General features: G+C 37.8%; 5 protein-coding genes across 6 annotated transcripts; 1 reads left to right on the top strand and 4 right to left on the bottom strand.

Annotated features, from left to right (window-relative positions):
• Positions 1 to 95: 95 nt before the first annotated feature.
• Positions 96 to 2,938, bottom strand: mxtx1 (mix-type homeobox gene 1). Its single transcript, XM_056761198.1, has 3 exons — positions 2,917 to 2,938; positions 1,978 to 2,162; positions 96 to 1,512 (listed from the first exon to the last, which is right to left on the bottom strand). Exons 1-3 carry the CDS (start codon positions 2,936 to 2,938, stop codon positions 754 to 756), a joined length of 966 nt encoding a protein of 321 aa, XP_056617176.1. The 3' UTR covers positions 96 to 753.
• A 3,001-nt stretch (positions 2,939 to 5,939) lies between these two features.
• Positions 5,940 to 9,143, bottom strand: elovl6l (ELOVL family member 6, elongation of long chain fatty acids like). The gene is made up of 4 exons (XM_056760446.1): positions 8,890 to 9,143; positions 8,617 to 8,748; positions 7,736 to 7,887; positions 5,940 to 7,636 (listed from the first exon to the last, which is right to left on the bottom strand). Exons 1-4 carry the CDS (start codon positions 8,982 to 8,984, stop codon positions 7,209 to 7,211), a joined length of 807 nt encoding a protein of 268 aa, XP_056616424.1. The 5' UTR covers positions 8,985 to 9,143; the 3' UTR covers positions 5,940 to 7,208.
• Positions 9,144 to 9,440: 297 nt separating this feature from the next.
• Positions 9,441 to 12,023, top strand: mtg1 (mitochondrial ribosome-associated GTPase 1). 2 transcript variants are annotated; one of them, XM_056760445.1, is made up of 12 exons: positions 9,441 to 9,537; positions 9,702 to 9,863; positions 10,069 to 10,136; positions 10,224 to 10,325; positions 10,437 to 10,523; positions 10,631 to 10,687; positions 10,771 to 10,861; positions 10,941 to 11,002; positions 11,081 to 11,177; positions 11,275 to 11,356; positions 11,480 to 11,592; positions 11,692 to 12,023. In XM_056760445.1, exons 2-12 carry the CDS (start codon positions 9,761 to 9,763, stop codon positions 11,787 to 11,789), a joined length of 960 nt encoding a protein of 319 aa, XP_056616423.1. In that variant the 5' UTR covers positions 9,441 to 9,537; positions 9,702 to 9,760; the 3' UTR covers positions 11,790 to 12,023. The 2 variants fall into 2 exon arrangements, with proteins under 2 accessions (XP_056616423.1, XP_056616422.1); XM_056760444.1 differs by lacking the exon at positions 9,441 to 9,537 and having other exon boundaries at positions 9,621 to 9,863.
• Positions 12,024 to 12,867: 844 nt separating this feature from the next.
• sprn (shadow of prion protein) lies at positions 12,868 to 13,266 on the bottom strand. The gene has a single exon (XM_056761197.1). The coding sequence runs from the start codon at positions 13,264 to 13,266 to the stop codon at positions 12,868 to 12,870; it is 399 nt and encodes a 132-aa protein (XP_056617175.1).
• Positions 13,267 to 14,931: 1,665 nt separating this feature from the next.
• si:dkey-191g9.7 (GRIN2-like protein) lies at positions 14,932 to 21,134 on the bottom strand. Its single transcript, XM_056760443.1, has 3 exons — positions 20,983 to 21,134; positions 18,517 to 19,058; positions 14,932 to 17,051 (listed from the first exon to the last, which is right to left on the bottom strand). Exon 3 carries the CDS (start codon positions 17,042 to 17,044, stop codon positions 15,608 to 15,610), a length of 1,437 nt encoding a protein of 478 aa, XP_056616421.1. The 5' UTR covers positions 17,045 to 17,051; positions 18,517 to 19,058; positions 20,983 to 21,134; the 3' UTR covers positions 14,932 to 15,607.
• Between the last annotated feature and the right edge of the window lie 1,025 nt (positions 21,135 to 22,159).

The raw sequence follows: 22,159 nt of genomic DNA, 5'->3' as shown, positions 1-22,159 counted from the left end.
TTTTGGGTTGTTTTTATACAGGACTGCAAACAGAACTTTTACATTTGCAACCAGATGACTGACCCTGAATTTCATTTAAATTTCTCTACAACAGGTCTTCCTTCTCCACTAATTTCATGTTTGCATATTAAAGGGATAGTTCACCCAAAAGGAAAATCTCATCATTCACTCACCCTCTTGTCATTCCAAACCTGTATGACTTTCTTTCCTCCACTGAACACGAAAGAAGATATTTTGAAGAATGTTGTTAATCGAACAGCACTGGCACCCGTTCACTTTTACGACACAAAACCAATGCAAGTCAGTGGGTGCCGGTTAACCACATTCTTCCAAATATCTTCTTTTGTGTTATGCAGAAGAAAGAAAGTTCAATGTATACTTAATTGTGTTTCCTTTCTTTATTCAAACACAAGGGCAATACTTTTGCATGTTGAACTGTGTTTTGTTTATGTTTTATTTTTATTGTGAGATGCTTTTTTGTGGGTAAATGAACACCGAAACATAGACAACATTACGGTAAGTAAAACATCTTTATTGAAATGCAAGTGCAGCTATGTAAAAAGATCAATAAGGATGTTTGCAAATAATATATACAAAGCTGCATGATTACAAACACCATTAAATAAATAGCAAAAATCATCAAATATTGGAGCCACTTTGGTCTTTCACAGAAGATAAATAATAAATGGTTTAGGCATGACTACTGTAAATAAATACATTCAATAAATAGTTTTAAATAGATGGCAAGATAGCTCAGCAGTACACACGTCTTTCCTCGGATTGGCTGTTCAGTCCATCTCCATGCCACCAATCTCCCTGTAACTCTCCCAGGATCTCCTGTAGAGACAGGGCTGGCAGCTCGGGCAGAGGTCCATGATGAAATCCGCACTCCTGTTGACTCTCCATCTCTGACACTTCTAGGTTTTCAACGGAAAAAGAGCTGGAAGCTGGGGGAGTGCCCTCCACACCACCCTCACAGCAGCCTGAGTCTGGGGTGATGGGGGTCAGTGGCTGGAGGCTGTTGTGTGTTTCAGGTGAGTAGTAAAAGCCCTGAGCGGAGCTGGTGTTGCAGGCATAGACATCTGAATGAAATGGGCTCCACATGGAGCTCATAGGTGATCTCCCCTCATACCTTGTAGCCCAGGTAGGGGGCATCTGATGCTCCGGGTTGAGAAAAGGGGCACTGCCGTATGCTTTCAGGGGTCTGCCATGATGGTGTCCATATGATGGGGTGCAATAGCCTGAATCATCCCCAACAGACATGGAAGATGTTGTTTCAGACACATACAGACCATCCCGTTCCATTTCTTCCTTAATCTGACTGGGGTATGCAGGTGGCGGAGTGCAAATAGACATCGTGCCACAATCGTTGCCCTCCCGTCCAGAAGAGTGTAGCTGCACCGGGGAATTCTGCATGGGACTGTAGGCACGCAATAGCGAATCAGATTGCCACAATGGTTTCTTGCCACCCTTGCATTTTAACGTGCGAGCCCTTCTGTTCTGGAACCATACCTATTGCGAGCAAAGGCAGAAGAGATAAAGAAGGTCAGCCTCATAAGAATACAGTCGATAGATTGGAGCCAACCATCTAGTGTGTGCAGATAAAAGCTTTCCTCTTAAAGGTTTCAGGTTAATCATTGCCAATGACATCCCTCTATGGTAGCGCATAGTCAGAATGGTTATCTGCAGTTGGTATGTACTTTGTTTACAAACTGTACAGTCTCTTTAACTAAACAGCTGATAATCACAGAGTCGCTTGCATCATCACAGAGTTGAATTGATAAACATAGATATTGATACTGCTATCAACACGGTAAACATAATGTTATCACATAAGGCTTTATTAGCATAACAGTTCATGTTTATGTGTGGTTTTTGTGTGTATGTGAATATTTACATAGACCTGATAAGTCTGAGGTTAGTAAGGAATGATGATTTCATGTGCAATAACATGACATCTTAAGATTCACCACACACCTGTATACGAGACTCTGGCAGTCCTGTGGTTTGAGAGAGACTCTCTCTGAGGCTGATTCCAGGATAAGGGTCTGTCTCAAATGTGGCTCGCAGAAGCTCAACGTGTTCCTTTGAGAAACTCGTCCTTTTCCGCCGGCTGGCGCTCCTTGACACAGCACTACTTCCGGATACTTTTGCAGAAACATCTGAAATTATAGGGTCAAAATTATTGTCAGGCCAAGCGTGGTGTCCTCATAATTCATGTTATCAATGAAAAATGTGTATACTATGCATTTATGTGTGGATTACACAGATTAAAAAAATACTTGTACACATAGTTTATCCAAAAGATCATCAATGTATAACCTTGGATGTCCAAATTCACTATTTTTCAAGAAATGGAAAAAACAGTATTTAAATGATAAAGGAATACTTCACCTTCAAAATGAAAATTGTGTCATTATTTACAAGCTCTATTGTCATTTCAAACCTGTATGACTTTCTTTCTTCTGCAGAACACAAAAGAAGATATTTTGTAAAATATTGCTAACAGAAAACCCTTGATCCCTATTGACTTGGTTTTGTGTCCATACAATAGAAGTCAATTGGGACCAACCTTTTTATTTTTCAAAAAGTCCTGTTTTGTGTTTTGCAGAAGGTGTACTATTTCTTTAAATACAGTGTTGTCAAGGTGAATAGGCACTTTCTAATAGCTTTATGTTAGATATTTGTAAATCCCTGTGACAAACATAAAGGGTGACTAATAAAAATAATTGATGGCGTAAAATTTCTGAAGGACACCAGCGATATTTGAAATTACAAAAGGATGTGGATCCGACAGTTTCTACAGCTGAAAATCAACCCCCAGTAACATATTTTCCTGAAATATATGTCGATTTTTTCCAAGTGAGATATGAAAAGGTCAGGTAGCATCAGCTGTTCCTCTTGTGTTATGCTTACCAGTGCTATTGTCGTTCCACATGTTGCGTCTTCTCTGATTGAATTCTAGAGACTGAAGGCTGGAGAGTGAAGGTCTGTCCTCTCTGATGCTCCTTGGGAATTTGATTTCTGACCCTTACAGTCGTGTTTTTATACCTGTGCCCTCTAGTCCCTATCCCATGACCCCATTTTCACACCCACCTCCCCCATTAAAAGTGCTTATTATGAACAAAACAGGAATGAGATGGGAGATGAAAAAACTTACACTGACTCTAACTTTACATCATTAAAAAAGACAAAATGCTATTTATTACTGCATTTTATTTCATGGTTGTTTATTTGCTTGGTATTGGATGGTATTTGCAAAAACTGAATTATAATGCACTAATAATGACCCTGAATCTATTGAACACTGTTTTAACATTTAATTACGTAAAAAATATATTGAAATAAATAAAGAATTATGAAGCAATGTGTGAATGTGTTTGATATACAAATAAACAGGATATGTGTTAATACAAGAGCAAAGTTTTGGCACATTAATCAAACATTTTGTGAAGGATTAGTTACTGGGAAAGTGTGTTAATAGATGGTGTATTATCCCACAATTGCTCTCCTTTCAATCAATAAAACAAAGGACTCAAGAAAATATTAACTAACAAAGACATTAGCAACATGCTTAACATAAATGTAGGCAGAAGGCTATGAATGCATATTACTTTGTGTCCTATGATCTCTTTTCAAATGGGACATAAAAGACATGTTAACAAGCAAAGGAGAGCGGATTGTGGTATGATTAATAGGAGAGTTTGCAAGTGTGAGAATAGTCCCCCTATCTTCTCCAGTGGAGTCAGAGGGGGATAACAGTTTTTCAAAGTCAAGGTGCCTGTCAAGCTTGTCAATGCAGATGAGATGTTATGCTACACTGAGTTACCTTTATGCCAAAACATGGAATAGATGAGCAGTTTATTTTTTATGGCTATTCTAAACTACATAACAAATCAATACATCATATCTTTATATGCATTTAAACAAACTCATATAAATTATGACACCTGGTAGTGGTACCATCCGTTGTGGCTAGAGCAGGCCCTGCTTAAAAGCGAACTAAGCGACTACTTCGGGCCTCGCCGCCACTAGGGGGCCCCCAATATCACATGAAATTATTGTTTTTTGTGACTATTCCAGACACACATCCATTCTCTCAGGAAACGCAGTGCTCACTGTTTTTTCAGTAGTGTGTGTCAAAATTTGCGAAATTACTGACAAAACGGTACATTGAAATGGCAAAATAAGCAAGCTGGCCAATCAAATGAAAGGAGGCGGAGCTACTGTCACGTCTTCAGATGTTCACAGTGGTCAAGACGCTTCAGTTTTAAAAGGTTGAAAAGTTGCTTTGCAACCCACGAAATACTGTAAGTGACTAAAACATTCAATATTTGATGACTGTTTAACGATTTAAAATATGTGAACATCTGACAGTGCTAACATGTTTATGCAAACAACAAAATGTTGATTTAGATGAAAAATATGTAATTTACGCGATTCATGTAATTTATAATTATCTGTTTATTCACAGTTTTATTTGGGAAAAGGTTACAAATAATTGTATGCATATTGTAAATTAATTTAATAGTTATCAAGTAAATAACAAATTAAATCATCATCAAGGGTTGTGTGGCTTTTAAAGGGTGTTTTATAGGTTGTAGTTAAAATAAAATGAAGATAAAAACCTTTGCAAATAGTTAAATGCATTAAACAATAAATTCCACACGCTTTGTATGGTCCGTGCTGAAAATTTAAAGGAACAGTTCGCCTAAAACGGAAGTCATGAAATGATTAAATGTTTTGACATTACAGTTGTTATACAATGTTTATGTGTTTTTGTTTTTATGACAATCCTCATCTTAAACACTGCTAGAACACATAGATTTAAAGTGTGCGTGCAAATCTTCAAACATGGACTCGATTGTATTGGGGGTACAGGGGGACCCTAAATAAAATTCTGCTTAAGGCCGCGTTGATGGCTTGGACCGTTCCTGGTTGTGGCAGATTTGGAAAAAAACTGATATTACGAATATCTAACAATCAAGTATTTCTGAATTATTTAATAAAAGCTGCCCATGCTATGCTGGTACTAAGGATTGTTTTCATTAAGTCTGAATTTTACTTTGTCATGCATTATCAGAAAATCTCTAACAAACCAGAGCACTACATCCCCCCATTAATCAAATACACCTTTTAGCTGATACTGCATTGTGCTGAAGTCTAAATCCCATCAAGTTTCCGTGTTATTTTAAGATAAACATGCAAATTTGTTTTGTATACAATTACAGCCTGGATGACAACAGAACCTTTGAATGAATTTGTATAAAAGTAGATGCACATACAGTTGTTATAGTTCTTTTCAATATATTTTAAATGAAATGGTAAAATAGAACAGAAAAACAGAACACATGTAAAGTATTCTGGGGATATTATAAAGTTTTAGTCAGCAGGCAAACTGATATTTTCTTTCCAAGGCTTACTTACAGTCTTCCAGCTCTTCTGTTAGCAGTACAGGAGGGGGCAGCATAGAGCTTTGAGTGTCATTTAATTTACAAGGACATGATTTTTTAATTGTTTAGTTGTTTAATTTTTACCTCTGAATCAATAAAAAAAAAAAAGTGCTACATTTCTGGCTAGTGCTTTTCCAAAAATTAAAAAAATTAAACTAAATTGTCGAGACAAATATAAAGAAACCGCATTACATCCAAGTAAAATACCAAATTTTGAAACCACAGCAAAAAGAACTATATACTTTGAGATAAGAGGCAATGAAATGTAATGCATGTAATGCAAACAGATGGTTAACTAGCATAATACGAATCCCATACGAGTTTCACATCACTGCATAAAAACAGAAAATACTTGAAATGACACCAAACAGGATCTCACCTAGCTAGAAATGTGTGTCACATGCGTTTGTGTTAATGAATAAAATATGCCAGATAAGCTCAGAAACCCTGTCAGATGACATTGTTGTGAAATATTCAACATCTTGATAAATGTAGACAAATGTTTATTTTTAATTACAAAAGTTAATACACAAATTGACAAACACTTTGTAGCTCTTAAAATATAAATATTGTACATGGCACATTTTTCACCTTTGGTTAAAGACATACTGTGAACTAAAGTCAGTGGACTAGTGACACTCGTCTTTAAAAATACTTCACATAGAACTATGCTAAACAAATGATGTGGCTGCCGTTGAACAACATTTCACATATGAGAAAGTCATAAAATGTATTTTAAAACAGAATAATTTGTTCGATTTAGAAACCGGAGAAAACAGGACCGAGTTGAGACAAACAAAACACAGGTAGCAGCAACATCTCAGGTGAGATCAGACATCACAAATAAAAATCCATTGTATTCAGTGAGGCTTGTTTCCAGAAGTCTACCAATACAGAAGATCTCCTTAAGTGAAAATCTCACACCACACACTTGCTGGGAAAAAAATAAATAAACCACCATGTTCCATAGGTGACCAACTGATGAATAAAAAAACATTTAAGGTGCTGTGATGCACCTCAAAATGTCAAAAAACTAGGAAACCTCAAAACTATATGGACCACACCCATGTGTTATTCAAGGGTGGGTGAAAGCATGAATCAGTCACCGTCTCGATTGCCATTACTGTAACTTCAGTGAACCAAAACAACAGTGAAGTCAGAAGGATGCACAGAATGAGGAAAGGGTGTCGTCATTCTATAGAATTCCAGCATAACACTGTCCACCAATTTAAATCCCAGAAAACCTGTACAACCTGTCAGCACAGATACTGTAGGTTTCTGTGACATCATGAAGTTGTACATGGGCACTTCACACCCAGCAGGGACAAGAGTATCTGTGAAATTGATTTTTTAACACACAAGACAACGAAAGTACATTTGACACACATTCTCAGGCCAGAAATACAACACACACACACATCTTGGCACAAATTCCAACATGAGCTCATCCGAGACATGCTGCATGTTATCATACTGCAGTGCTAAGAGTCAACAAACATGGATTTTTGAAGAGTAGAAACTTTGGTCTGTTAGACAACGAAGAACAGTCATGCAGCACTATGAGGAGAAACCCCGAAGTGTTTGTCAGCTCCTCTGAACCATTCTGCCATTTAAAACCACACAACACAAACAGCTTTGATAATGCTCGCTCAACAAATACAAAAATAAGGGAAAGAAAACAGAACGCAAACAAGCTTAAAAATACTAACAAGGTAAACAATCAAGAGTAAAATAATCTTAATTCTTCCATCTGTCTCAGTCAGTTTTGATCCCTGTGGGCTTGCAACCCTTTACATAAGACTGATAAAAGAAAGATGTAAAGAGGAGCAAATAGCTGAGGTACATAAGCGTAGCCCACACTATGTTTTCTACATGTGAAGGGCAATCCCCGTCCTGCATCCACCGGTACACCAGCGCACTTACTGCCAGCCCCATAGCCATCTGGGCAATCTGGGAGGAGGTGATGATGATGGCACAGGGTTTTGGCACACGGAGTCCTGCAGCACGGGCAGCGTAGTAACTGTACATGAGCGCGTGCACGGTGTAATTCATGGTCATAAACCAACCCCCACCAGCCACTTGGTCTTTGTAGGAATACCAGGAGTAAACCAGTACGGTAATGTGGTGATACCAGTGCAGGAATATGAGCCGCTGTTTGCGCAGGACGATGAATAAGGTGTCCCCTAAAAAAAAAAAAAAAGCAGAGATGGGTTATCAAAATATCACATGGAATTAAGATAAGAATATGAAAGAAAGCTGATCATTTAGAAATCCGGCCTCACCTAGTTCAGGGGCCTTGCTTAGCACAAAGGCACAAGCCCAAAACTTGCTGATGGGACCATTGTAGAAACTTTGATCACAAACAGACTGTTTAAACCCACTGGTGCAGAGGACGTGCAACATGAAGCATCCTGTTCTCACAGCTCCAATGATGCTGAAATAAAAGTGTGTAACCCGTGAACACATCATCAACACCTCATGGTCCAACACTTCACTTTGTCAATCATGTGAGAGTCATTTAGGTTTCCATAATTTTGGTACCTGGGATACGGAGTAAAGAGCATGTTTTGTTAAGCGAATGTCACATGGAGATTGGTTTAGTAAATATATATATAGCGATAGTAACTGGTATTACTCCAGTATCTATGTTAAACTAAAGTCAATAACTTTCACTATATGGTGAAAGTCCAGTTGCCATGGGAGATGAGCATGTGACCAGAGGTGTGCTTTACCCAATCACATTATTATTTTGCTCAATTCACAAGTATGCGAACAGGCTAACGGTACGATACTGACATTTACTTTGTAGTGGCTGTAATTTCGGTCCTCTTTTGATGAGAGTAACACCTCCCCCAAGTGAAACTAAACCTAGCCTAAAACCATAGCAGTGGAGATTTAAAAACCCATATGAAACCACATTAAAAGCATGTCTTTAAACTTGTCCATGACACGCTTAAGCTTCAAACAAATAGGCAAATATCTATTGTGATGGTCAACAATAGATTTTGTTAGTATAATCCTAGTCAATATGCATGCAATCTTATACCCACAGTTCAAATTGTAACACCTACAGGTTAAAGCATGGCATGTAATAAATCTTTAATACACATTTTAACAAGAAAAACATGTTAGAGAGAGAGTGAGAGCGAGAGATTGCACTAACCTAAAGATGGCCAGACTGAGGGACCACATCACCAACACTTTACGCAGATCAAGTCTTGCTCTTTCCTTCATGAAGTGCTGACCTCCAAACACAAGTACCACATACACACCACCGAACAAAAACGACGTTCTCCTAAAAGAGACAAAATGAAATCATCAAACTAAACCAGTTTGTACTGAGCATGTCGTAAATACAACACAACGTGACATGTAGATTTCAAAAGATGTCCTTAAATGGATTATTGTTGGCAAAGATGGTCTGCATTGTTCTCACCAGTTGTCCTGCATCCATTCAATGGCAATCCTCTCGTCAAAGTGCCTTTCGAAATCATACTCACCCAGAGAAAGCTGAATTTCACTCCCGTTCATTATGAATAATTTGAACAAGTTATTTTACCGGTGTTTAAAAAGCTGGACCAATTCAATAAAATACTTCTGTCGAGTCTGATCAGTCCGAACAGCAGGGCTGTCTCTAGTTAACTAACCAACCTCGAACACACACCTGTGCCCAATAAACACCTGTCATATTTAAATACACTGGGGTGGAGTTTAAAGTGGCTCCTGGCTTTGAGCCAAAGGCCAGCTTGCATTTCCGGAAAGAAATTGTGCATTCCAATTCAAATATATCAAGCTGCAGTTGTTTTGTTTTGATTTTAGCCATAGTAACGCAAACACTACAGCTAAATAACACACAATAAAAATATGATAACATAATAAAAATCATTATCATATTTGTCAAACTCTTCATGTATCGGTCGTCTTTAATCTGACTGAAGAGGGCGCTATTTCTAGTCTATAGAAGAAGTTAGTCTGTTTAGTAATGCAATTTTTATAACACACAGCCTTCATTTAACATTTCTTAAAATAAATATTGCCAAACTACGAGTCACAGTATGGACGACGAAACCCACATACCACACAGGTATTTTTGTTCCCTTTGTACTTGTCAGTATGCTAGCAGTGTAATGTTGTGTTCTTCTTCCGATCCAGCAGGCGGCGCTAAACGGCTTAATTTATACAACAACATTACCAAAGAAGCATGGCGTGCTAGTGTTTCAAATCTCTTAAAATGTTTTGGTTTTGCAGCTGTTTGATTTTACAAATATAGTGATTACAGTTACGAATAAAGTGACCGAGCAGCCACAATGAGGATTCATCAGTGTTTGTTCAATGCGGCCTCGTTTAGGAGAGTGTTTGACTTTGGTGAGCGAGAGGTGGCAAACTGGTTCCCTGGCCATATGGCTAAAGGTGCGTGTGACAGCATAATAAAACATCAAACTGAGGTCAATTTGCAGTAGTGAGACAAGAAATCTGTCACAGTTCTTAGTTTACGTGCATGTAAAGCATTGTATTTCATATTGTTCTGTTTAAATTCCTATATAAAGTATATGCGAGTTCCTAGATAAATAAATGTATACATATATATATAAATATACGTATCTGCTCTTATTAGGCCTCAAGCAAATGAGAGAATACCTGCGGAAGGTTGACTGCATTATAGAAGTTCATGATGCCAGAATATCCTTTTAATGGCAGAAAACGTACCTTAAATAAATAAACCTAAATGTTTACAAGAATTCAAGCAAACTTCTTTGATTGTCCAACATACCGTTTTCTGGAAGAAATCCTTTATTTCAAGAGAACCTTGATGTCCGGCCAAACCTGCTCATTCTGAACAAAATGGACCTGGCAGACACAACAAAAAAACAGGTGTCAATTGCATGTATCATTATTGTTCATCATCAGCACAGTACCAAAAGAACTCAGATCATGTGTAAATATAACAAACCACATTTAACAGACTTGTTTTAATTCCACCAGAGTATTCTGAAACGACTGGAGAGGGAAGGTGTAAAGAACGTTTTGTTTACAGACTGTTTAAAACAAAGAGACGAGAATGTGAAAAACGTGAGACAATACATCAGATATTTATAAAGCTTGACTGGAAAATACTGTATGTTATCCTATTGATGTACAGATGCTCTACTAGTCACTGTTATGTGCAATGTTCCCAGGTTGTTCCTTATGTGACGAAGTTGATAGAAAGCGGACCACGTTATCACAGAGAAGATGTGAGTTTTGGAAAAATTACTTGAATAAATGTACGTGCTGCTTGCATGTTCCTATAAAGCTGTTTCTGTTCATCTTTGTGTAGGACAGAAGTTACTGCTTGATGGTCATTGGTGTGCCAAACGTAGGAAAGTCATCGTTAATTAATGCCATAAGAAGAACATACTTGAAAAAAGGTATTGGCAAACACAAACCTGCTGTAACAAATTAACAATCAAACAATGGGCCTTAATTCAAAATTTTCATTGATGAAAGGCAAAGCTTCAAAAGTTGGAGGTGAACCAGGAATCACAAAAGCTATCTTGACTAAAATTCAGGTTGCTTTACTCATTTTTATTTTTTGAATTATATTAATGTGGCTACCTTTGTCATTAAATTAAACCTTATTTTATTAGGTCTGTGATCGACCCGTAATTCACCTACTGGACACGCCAGGAGTTCTACCACCTAAAATAGAGAGCATAGAGACTGGAATGAAACTTGGTTTATGTGGTAAGTCAACAGTTTTAAAACAGAAGATGCATCTTTTTATATAATGTATTTGCAGCGGTTGTTGTCAAGGTCATACAGGTGTCCCATTTTTTATCAGGTACAATCTTGGACCATTTAGTTGGTGAGGATATCATTGCAGACTATCTGCTGTTTTCACTGAACAGACAGGACAGATTTGGGTAATTCTTGTGGTTATACTTCTTAATGTAGTATGAGCCCTCAAAAAATATTTATTCCCTTGTAAATATCCAGAATTTTACCAAATAGAGTAAACAATAACACTTGTGACAATTATCTCATAGTTACGTTGAGAAGTACGATCTTGAAGGGCCTTGTGATGATATTCAGCATGTGCTGAAATGTATAGCTGTGAAACTCGGCAAGACCAAGCGTATGACGGCCATCACTGGGGTTGGTGAGTTGATACTGTCAAGACACATTTATTGTGCTTGAATAAGAAAGTGATAGTTCACTCAAATTATGCTCAATTATTTTCAATTCCTTGAACCTTCAGGCAACATTACCGTCAAAGTTCCAGACTACGCTGCCGCAGCCTATGATTTCATCAGAGCATTTCGGAAAGGAGAACTTGGAAAAGTGTTGCTTGACTAATAAAACATGCTAAGTGTCTTTGCTGTTAAAACTGGTTTGTTTATGGGATTGCAGTAACACTGTCATCTTGTATGTTTGAAGCTCGAGGGGAAGCACTTATTACTTTTAATGTTTAAATTAAAAGATGGTGCACAATGATTTCCTAGTGTAGAATTATTATTATAATAGGGGCATTGAATGTATTTTTAAGTTAACTGGAATTCAAAAATACAATAAAATATACTGATTAATAGAGCCTGGTTTCATTTTATTAGGATTCATACAATTGCATCTCAGACTGGTAGATACATTAAACAATCAAATACCAACGCAAACTAGCTAAAACAATTGAATTTCTACTGTCCCAGTACAGAATAAAGTATATATAATTTTTTTTATTTGTCTCAAATGTTCTTTGTTCCTTAAGTAAAAATATTGTAATGTGAAGGTTGGCACATTGAAGTTATATAGTGGTTTATATGAGAACAAATTATTTTTTTCAATACTGCATTCACATTGTTTTGTGGATTATTGAAACTAACTACTTACTAGATATACAAAATGCAACAAATAGATCAACGATTAACAGAATGGCCAAGGTAAAAATGTAAAAACATAGAACATTTTCGCACCAAAATAGACGTACACGTACAGATATTCATAAATATTCTATTGTAGGCCTAAATGTGAACATAGTTCATTTGTAAATAGACAAGGATTCACATACAGATATTTAAATTCATCTTCATCAGAAATGGTGCATTATTAACAGTGCAGCAGCACGACATAAACACAGTATTTCTGCAACCCGGTGCATAATGTAACCAGCATAAACTATAACTAGTCTACAGTTTTATAGATACTAATGCTTCGGGTGAAGCAAACTATACACACAAACCTCTTCAAATTTATTTATTTCTTAATTATTCTATTCTCAAATGCATACTTGCTTACTAAATAGTGGTTTTGGAACCTCTCTTATCTGTTTATCCTGTTTGTTGTGCAACAGAGTACACATTAAACATGGTGTAGGTTTGTTGCACAGTAACATACATATAATAGCTTATTAAGCTGTCTCAAAAAAGTCTTATAAAATGCCTCAAAGGGCAAAGTACATCAAAAAGTTTATTGGCAGAAGCAGAGCATACAGTCTAGTGGCAAAGGAGTCATGCACTATTGCATTTGATGTCCTAGCAAGGTAAAGCTCCCAGCCTGTTCTGTTGTTATAGTAGTCTTCTCCATTCTCTGAGCTGTCATCCGGTCGACGTTGGGCTGATGCGTACCATCCGCCAGCTCCCAGTGCCACCACGGCACCAGCTGCTGCTGCCCCTGCCACCCGCACGGCGGGGGAACCTCGGTTGCGAGATGTGCGGCCTCCTCGGGCACTGCCACGCGCTGACCCCCTGGCTCCTCCTCTGCCGCCTTTGGACATCACCTGGTCGCACAGGAACGCTGAAAGCAAGAGAAGTATCCAGCAGGTGGCTACAGCCCTGTTCATTCTGAAAGACCCTGGGAATGATAGAACATTGTGGGGTTTAAAGAAACTAGATTTTTTAGGGAACTTGTGTGATACATACAACCAGTATATAAAATTATATGGTTTACGAATGGTTAAAAGATATTCTCTCATGAATATTTAAAAACTTACTTTTAATACTGGCCTTATAATTCTTGGTGGGGAATAACAAAAGAAACCATCACAGAATTCTAGTGGTTGTAATGGGAATTGCATTAGTTTTAATGTAAATTGTTATCTGGCACGTGTGAACTGTTAGAACACCATTAAACCTTACTGGATAACACCCAAAACTAAGGCTGAAATAATTTCGTGATGGGTTTAATAGTATTTGATATATTTTTTATAATGTTATAGATTGTCTACTTAGTGTTGCTTGTTTAAATAAAGTAAAAAATTCGTGTGCATGTGGGTCTATATATATTTTGCAAAATAATGTCATGAAATATCTGGCCATGCTCCAATTTGGTCACCGGAAATTAACAATCCATTCACAATCATTTATCTGCTTGAACGGCCAGAGAACCATCTCGTAATCTCCTTCTTCTAATTATATTATGATGTATGTATAAAAATTGTATTTTTACACCTAGTCTTGTCCCAAATTAAAAATGGTCACCGTATAAATTATTTAATATTGTTTTCTAGAACACGATTATTCGACCCAATACATATAAATAAATACTTGACGAAACTGCCGATTGCATTCCGTGTTGTGTAGATTACAAAAATGGTGATATCTATACGCAACGTCGAATGTCTTGCTTTTCTCGCACGTCCATAGTATCCTTGTGTGTCCGTTTACATGAAATAGGTTAAGAACCAACAATCCGTTCATATCTACGATCTATTAATTTACATACGAGTATATTTAGCCATAAAGGGGTACTTACCTCCGTGTATGCCCGTGTCCACAAAATATCTCACGATATCTCGCTATCATGTGTGAAACATCATAAATGCATCCGTTATGTAAGGCGCAGCACTGCTCGTTGTGTGCTGCTGGAGGTGAATTAAACATGGGAGGTGTGATGAGGTTTGATGCTCAGTAAAGGGTTCAGAAAAGCTGCTTTAACAACATTTAAAAAGGAAACATTTATGCATTTATACAGGCTATGCCCGTAGACAGATTGATTGGTCAAATTTGGCTATTTAATGAGAGTTTTTCTATTTTAAATTCAATCTAGGGTCGCTAACAAGATCATACCAATTATTTTAATGTTTAATCGTGTATGTACATAGTGGTCTTACTGAAGTTCTTATCTTTGGTCACAGCACTAGAGGTCTTACATCACCAAAATATAACTATAAATTGCTGAGTTATTATAGATCCCTAAAAAGAGTCTTCATGCATAGACCGCAAAATTCCCTAAATTTCATGTGTTGCAGATACAAGAGATATAAGAGTCAAATTCTTATTTTGCAACATAGATCTGTAATTGCGGTTAAGACCAGTCTGTGTCAATATGTTCTGAAAATGACAATAGCTTGTTGTTAAAGTCAAAACTGTATTGCTTATTATGAAGTTGACAAGAGGACAAACATAGAAGACAACAACCTGTTAAGGAACACAAAATAAAATTTATACAAAGCAATGTACAGGAAGCTTTGCTTAGTATAGTTGCTTTAATATCACACATTAAAGGCTCGTAGCCCATTGCTTTTATTGGTACCGTTGAATACACAGACAAAAAACAGAATGCTTCTGAAACATTTAATTAGCTTTGGAAAGCTTTTTTGACAAACAATCGGACATTTTGACAAATGCATGTGCTGCAGTGTTTTCTAAGTTTCTTCATTAAAGGGAAAATTGTTTGGAAATTATATCACTATGTGTCTGCATGTGTGCATTGCCGTTGTTGTGACTCTTTAAAATAGACTTAAATAATTCACATAATCTTTTATGTTCATATAATTTGATCAGCCTTTGCAACTGTGTTTTGTCCAGCGGGTCGTGTCACACCGCTATTAATCTATTCTAATACCTATAAAAGAGTTCTGGAAGCTGATTCAATAATCAACACAATCTGACATTGTTGTAAGTCATAATAATCTTAGAAAGGTGAAGGAAGACTAAAATACAAGAATAGCGGTAACCTGTTATAAAAACACATCATCATTCTATTTATTAAAGCTTGACAAACTAATTCTACTGATTAGTTTTATTACATACATTTATTTAGTTGAACATTTATTTCTATGATCTATTTATTCAAAAGAATGGAAGACCCACAGTATGTCGTCAATTTTCGCCATTTAGTTCTTTTATCCAAGAGCAAATACAAAGAAGTATTGTGAAACAGTTTGAGGTCACGTTGGTTATTTAGTCCACGGCAGTAGTGGTACTAGAACAGCAGCCTGGACGACGCAGGGATTTCAATATCCTCCTTTTATTCCCGTGCTTTGATGCTGAGCTGTGCTGAGATGTTGCTGTGTTCTGGCGCGAGAGCTTTGCTGCTATTCCCAAAGTCTCTTTAATCTGTAGCTCCAGATGTCGCTGAATTGCAGTTCCAAGTTCCTCGGGATCAACTGAGGCTCCGTACACCTCCCAGGTCATGCCTTCTGCATCCCATTTCACATTCCTTACAGAAGACTTGTTACTCTTTGGCACGGTTTGGTCGCTCCCGTTCACCTTTTCCTCAAGCAGACATACTTCTGGGAACACGTGCTGTGGATGTTCCTCAGAGTCAGGACCTACTTGCACCCCTATATCTCTCAGTTCTTTCTGTGAGGTCATGGTCTCTGCTTCCCTTGTGGTATCTCCATCTTTCCACTGCCTCATCTGAGCTCCTGTGGGACGCAGTGGACCAGGCCAAGAGCAGTCAAGATCGCAACAGTTATACAGTCGCTTAGCATTCAATCCTGTCTCGCTGACAGAGCTGACGAGTCGAGGGAGAGCAAGCAAGTTGCCTGATGTCACCTGGGCCCTGTGGTTCCCTTCCATTCCCACTAAGTGTGACAACAGCTGTGCCGGGGCAGGAATGGGCTGTGGGTGGCAGTATGCTGCAAACGTGTCCTCTACTCCTCCATGATGGAAGTGTAAATTACAGCAAACGGCATCATGAAATTTCGAGCAGGAAGACTCTGGAATGGCCTCACTGGGCACTTGTATTTGGGCAGAAGCGCTGGTCAGTACAAATGCTTGTTGGGATGGCTGAGTGGGACTGCCTGATCTGCTGCTCCCAGTTCTGGTGGAAGTTGTAACCGTATTGCTTTGCTGAAGTGGCATGGCCTGTTTACAAACTAAAGATGGGAATGACTGCGCACAAGCCCCCTGCTCCTTTATTGGATAACAAAATGAGCCAGCATCACATTTGCGAGAAGGAGCTTGGCCGTCTTCATATATCTGCAAGCTGTGGCTTCTCTGTATTGATAACAGGCTGTGTTCTTTCAGGTCTCTATGAGGATTTAAGACGTGGTCCCTGTGCACTGACAATAATCCTCCACATTCTTGTTTATTCTGATGGCTCATTATGTCTTTGAGCTGCAAGTCTGCACCGTCAGACACATGGGTCTCCGCAATGAAGTGACCTGTATGTTGTTGATCAGAGTTGGTATTGCAGGTTAGTGCAGCAGTCTGGTCACTGTCTTTAATGTTCTTTGGTGAGCATGATATTTCACTGGAGATCTTTAGTTGTTCCTCAGGCTGGTGGAAGACCTCAGCAGAAATCGGGTCAGAGACGACACACTCAGCAGGGTTTGAGGGAATTGTGACCCCTGGTGGGAACCGTTCCATCACAGGCTGCCCAGTCTCTGCCATTGCATATCTGTTTAAGATTAGGACAAGAAGCATCAATAATGTATCGCCTTGAATGTTTGTATTAAATAAAACTATAGGTTGGATTAACACATACTCCTTTTTAAAAGACCATTTTGATAAAAGCATTTGGTAAATTCCCAAATTTAAGTAAAAATACTCGCAAGAATAAAAAACAAAACTATTTTCTCCATGGCTTTGGGTAGAAACCTGGATCAACTGCAATAGATTTTTAGGATAAACTGGTTTCTATTTTTAAATATGGGCTAAGAAGTTTAGTAATACATTTTTAGAATATGAGCACTAGAATTATACGATTTATTCTTCGTATTTGCCCTGACACGCTAAACAAATGAATATAATGCTCTACTTCTGCATTCGTGGCATCCCAATAAGCAAATCTATGTTATGCATGTCTTTGCATATTGGGATGGTGGTGGTGGAGCAGGTGTTTGGAAAACAAAAAATGCGAAATTATTTTCAATCCAGTGATGTGTCCAAAAGGTACAAACCCAGCCATTGGGTTAAAATAAACTAGTAAATGGCTTATGTTTGACTAAATCATTTTTGACCAAACGCTGGGTGGAAATTAACCCAGCATTGGCAATGATTTATTTGTTTAGACGGTTGTTTTTACCTAAATCTCTGAGGGGTTAATCTCTCACTCTACTGTCTCTCAAGTCTACAGTCTAATCATGTTTTTATTCTGGGAGACGACAGACATATAATTGATTTATTTTGGGACATTTGATAGTTCTTTTGCAAGTGTCTGTTTAAAGACTATATTTCTGCACTATTTCAGATTTTGCTTCACTTTTCAGAGATATGCAACAGGTTTGTACAGGTGAAAAAATAACATCTACTAAAGTATTATTATAAATAGCTATTTGAGCAACTGCCACGGAACAATTTCTATTTATTTTTCCCTATAAATTCTAAAACATTGTAAGAAAACTTTACTTTAAATGTGTTAACTTATTAACATCCATCCATCCATCCATTTTCTACCGCTTATCCGAACTACCTCGGGTCACGGGGAGCCTGCGCCTATCTCAAGATTCATCGGGCATCAAGGCAGGATACACCCTGGATGGAGTGCCAACCCATCGCAGGGCACACACACTCACTCATTCACTAACACACTCACACCCTACGGACAATTTTTCCAGAGATGCCAATCAACCTACCATGCATGTCTTTGGACCAGGGGAGGAACTTATTAACATCAAACATATAAAATTTTATTGATCATTTATCATCGTAAATGAAATAACATGCTGTACAATAGAATGTATGTGCTACTGTACTGAGTATTATGAAATAGATTAAACAACTCATTCATTTGAAGTTACCATCTTTTTTCTACAAAGCCCAAAAATACCTGCCAAGGTAAAATCTCCACCTTGTGCATACACACACCCATCCACATACACAACAGGACAAATGGCATCAGTATTTACAAAAGCAAAGCCTACCTTTTGTCCCAGTCACAGAAGATGCTTACGATCCCTTTTGATCTTTGTCGTTTGTGTCCCTGGTCTTTACCTGCCCAGTATCTCTTTAACGCCCTGTGGTGTCATCCCAGTTTCCTGAGGGTGCAGCGTCAGCGCAGGTCCTCATTAAAGGAGAAACGGTCAGCAGGATCTTATTTCCACAATCACTCCATTACATGTCACTCATCTCTGTCCTCCCCTTCAACATCCCCGATCCAAGAGTGAAAAAGATGGAGGGAGCTTCGGGATTATATTCCACTTTCATCTGATTACAAGGCAGCTTCAGTCACATCTTCAAATCCCCGAGCAGGAGGGCATGTGTGTGTGTGTAAGAGAGAGGGGGAGATAGCAAGAAGGAATGTGTGTGGCTGTGTGTGTGTTGTGGAGAAAGACTATCCATGTGATGTGGTGGAGGGCTGGAGAGAAGAGCTGAAGGAGATTGGATACAGAGAGGAGGAGGAGAATATGGTGATGAGGAGGTGCAGTTGTGATTAAGCTGCCAGGGTTATTGCCACTTCACCCATCTGAAAGGAAATAAAACGCATGAATGAATTTAAAGATAAACAGTGGTCGTAGCAAATGATCCACTTAGTTTGCGCTATCTCATCGAATCACTGGCCCTCCCTCCTTATCAAACGTTCCTCACTTCCTTTTATACATTAACATACACAAACACACAGTGGGATTTTATGACTCTCGTTCACCTCTTTCCGTACACAGAATTGCCACTCCCTCCCTAGGTCTGTTTGGCTAACCATCATTCCTCTACTGTTGCTATGGAAACACATTTCTCAATGGGACTGGGATGATTCTTCCTTTTTTTCTAATGGAGTGATATGATATATTATCTCTCAATGGACGCACATGGAAACACCAGCCTGAATTTATTTCTAAGTTTATTTAAATTTCCAAAATCATAAAATCAGTCTATCTATCTATCTATCTATCTCTATATATATCTAAAACAAAGCAAGAATTTTTGCAAGATGCCTTTTCAAGATGCCTTAGAAAGACCGTTTGGGGTTCCTCAAAGAACCATTTACTTCCCGTTTTTCCGCATTTCTCAGATCAGAAATGAAATTCTCAAAACTAGTTATTCAACCTTCACATCATCTTGTCACTTGTGCACATCAGAAAATAGTTGTATTATTATTATTTTGAACAAGTTGCAATGCTTCAGTACATTAATGTCTGTCTAATTGTCTGTTATTTCCTCCATTATCAGTTACTCATGTCGTGTAGCTCAAAAATGCGATATGTAGTTCTCTGCGCAATTGTCTTACCCCTCTAAACATCTAGTCATTTGTTCATCGTTTTAGTCATTCAATACAAAATTGGTAAACCCAGTTGTCATAATCTGTCAGGCATATTCAGTTTTCTTACATTTACAGGGTTATTGATCCAAACTGTGACTAGATTTACTATGCTCACAGGTTGCTTTCAGTGTAAGAAACTCAGATCCTTCATTCATGAAACATACACACTATACAGAGTTTTTCCACAAGGATCTCGTCTCTGAAGATCACAGGGCTCTGTTTCAAGATGATTTACAAAAGCATGTGATCATTTCGGTAATCGTTGCATTTTACTTCTGCGTTGCGAGAGTAAGACATCCCAAAGCCAAAGGGCGAGTAGAAAATAGGTAGTTTGAGTCATCATACAGCGCTGCATACAGTTCTGCCTGAGGGGTCTTTCCTATGTTTATCTCTTTTTTTGTTTTAATTTTTCCCATTGTGCTATAAAATAATGTTGTCTTTTCTGCATCACAGTTACTTTGTTTAAGCTTGAGTAGTTTGTTGACAGACAACAGAACAATTGTAAGGTAAATCCTGTTCAATCTTTTGCTATTAGTGTCGCACATACAGTTACGTACTTTTTGTAGTTTTGTACTTTTGAATGTGAATGTGTGTCTTGTGGATTATCAATAAATGTAATTACAAACTGAAGCCACAGTTTACATCCGAAAGCATTCAAAAGAATAAAAAAGCCCCAGTATATTGGCAACATGGCTAAATGTTTTGAATGTATTGTTAAGAACAATGACACAAGGACTTTTTCATGGCAATGACATGTTCATTGATGTAAAAATGTCCTTTTGAGAGATGAACTAATCATTTTTTGAACAATTGACAGTCTTTTTCAGGTATTCCATGATGTTGTGCTGTTTGTATGAATTGTTTTGTGAAAGGCACTACTTACTATTTTGCAATTTTAAGAATTATTTGAAAAATGCATCAAAGCGAGAGAGAAAAACTGTCAAAGTTCTTATGAGGACCATTTCTTTTTTACTTTCTAAAGGACCTAGAAAGTCACTATGAAGAAACTTTTCTTTAAAGAATAGGTTCAAATGACCTTAGTGCTTTACATCACCTTTTTTATTTTAAGGAATATTTGTTGTTTCCCAGTGTTCAACAGAGAGGTAGCAAAAATCTATAACAATTCTCTTACCTTCCATATGTGTATTCAGTACTTCGTTGAAGGTGGTTAGAGGCGAGTCTCCTGTGTCTGTCTCAGGTGTCATTTAATAGGACTCTGAACTTTCCCTTATATAAGTTAGCCCTAAACCGTGAGTCATGGCTGTTCCAAAGGGCACTATTGTTCTTTTACCTCTTTTCCCCCTGAAGCAGACGTTTTTTCCCTGTCCAATGTTCACACACCTACCTTAACACCATCCACTCCCATACTGCCCTGTTTACACTCTCACTGTGAGAAGCAGAACAGACAAAGCTCCTGAATGGTCAATACAAACTTGTTCTGAAGTCTAGTTCAATTTAGTGTATCCTGAGCCACTGCAGGTTAGGAGACACTTCCTTTTCATTTTTATTATGCATGACATTTTCATGTCCTATTCATATGTTATATTATACTGGATAAAACATTAAACTGTAATCATTGAAGATGAAATTAGATCATTTAAGGACTTACATACACATAGACAGACAAACAAAAATAATCAAACCAAATAACAACATAGAATAGCAGGAAACTCCACTTTTAAAGTAAGTTTTTAACATTTCATAAAAATGAAATAAACCCAAACTAAACTAAAACATTAAATATTCAAAAATGTGTACAAATTAAGAAAATTAAATAAAATTTATAAACAGAAGGAAATCTCAGCATGGGAGCATTAGCCTATCTCTCTTTCTGACAAAAGCGGCATAACATCTAGTTTCATGTGCTCTCGGAAATTTGATATTTCCCACTAACGTCATGATTGTGATCTGGTACTGTTCAGGTGCTTTGTTGACGGAAAGAATGAAGGACGCCAGATTCATGCTTGCGTGTCTTCGGAAAATTCAACCATACGAGAGAGAGTTTAGGTCATGACTGTTTGTTGGAACACAAGCTGGCTTGTGTGTTGTGAAGAGCTGTAGATGCTCTTGACCTGTGGAGACACTACATATGTTTCACTTGGCACAGCTTTTGCAAAATATGCCAACCTTTTGCTTATTGCAAATGTGTACACAAAACCATAACAGTATAATGGTCCCTTCAGATATCTCATAAAATCAACAGTCTGACCTGACAAGGTTATGAGTAAAGGATGGCTGTCTCAGGTGTCTGTCCCTTTGATGGGTCTCTGGGAGTGTCAGTTTACCTGGGTGACTGTAATCTCATCACC

The sequence above is a fragment of the Triplophysa dalaica genome, chromosome 11, assembly GCF_015846415.1.
Source record: "Triplophysa dalaica isolate WHDGS20190420 chromosome 11, ASM1584641v1, whole genome shotgun sequence".
Classification (NCBI taxonomy): domain Eukaryota; kingdom Metazoa; phylum Chordata; class Actinopteri; order Cypriniformes; family Nemacheilidae; genus Triplophysa; species Triplophysa dalaica.
The sequence above is the reverse complement of the archived record's forward strand: the minus strand, read 5'-3'. Positions and strand labels throughout refer to the sequence as shown.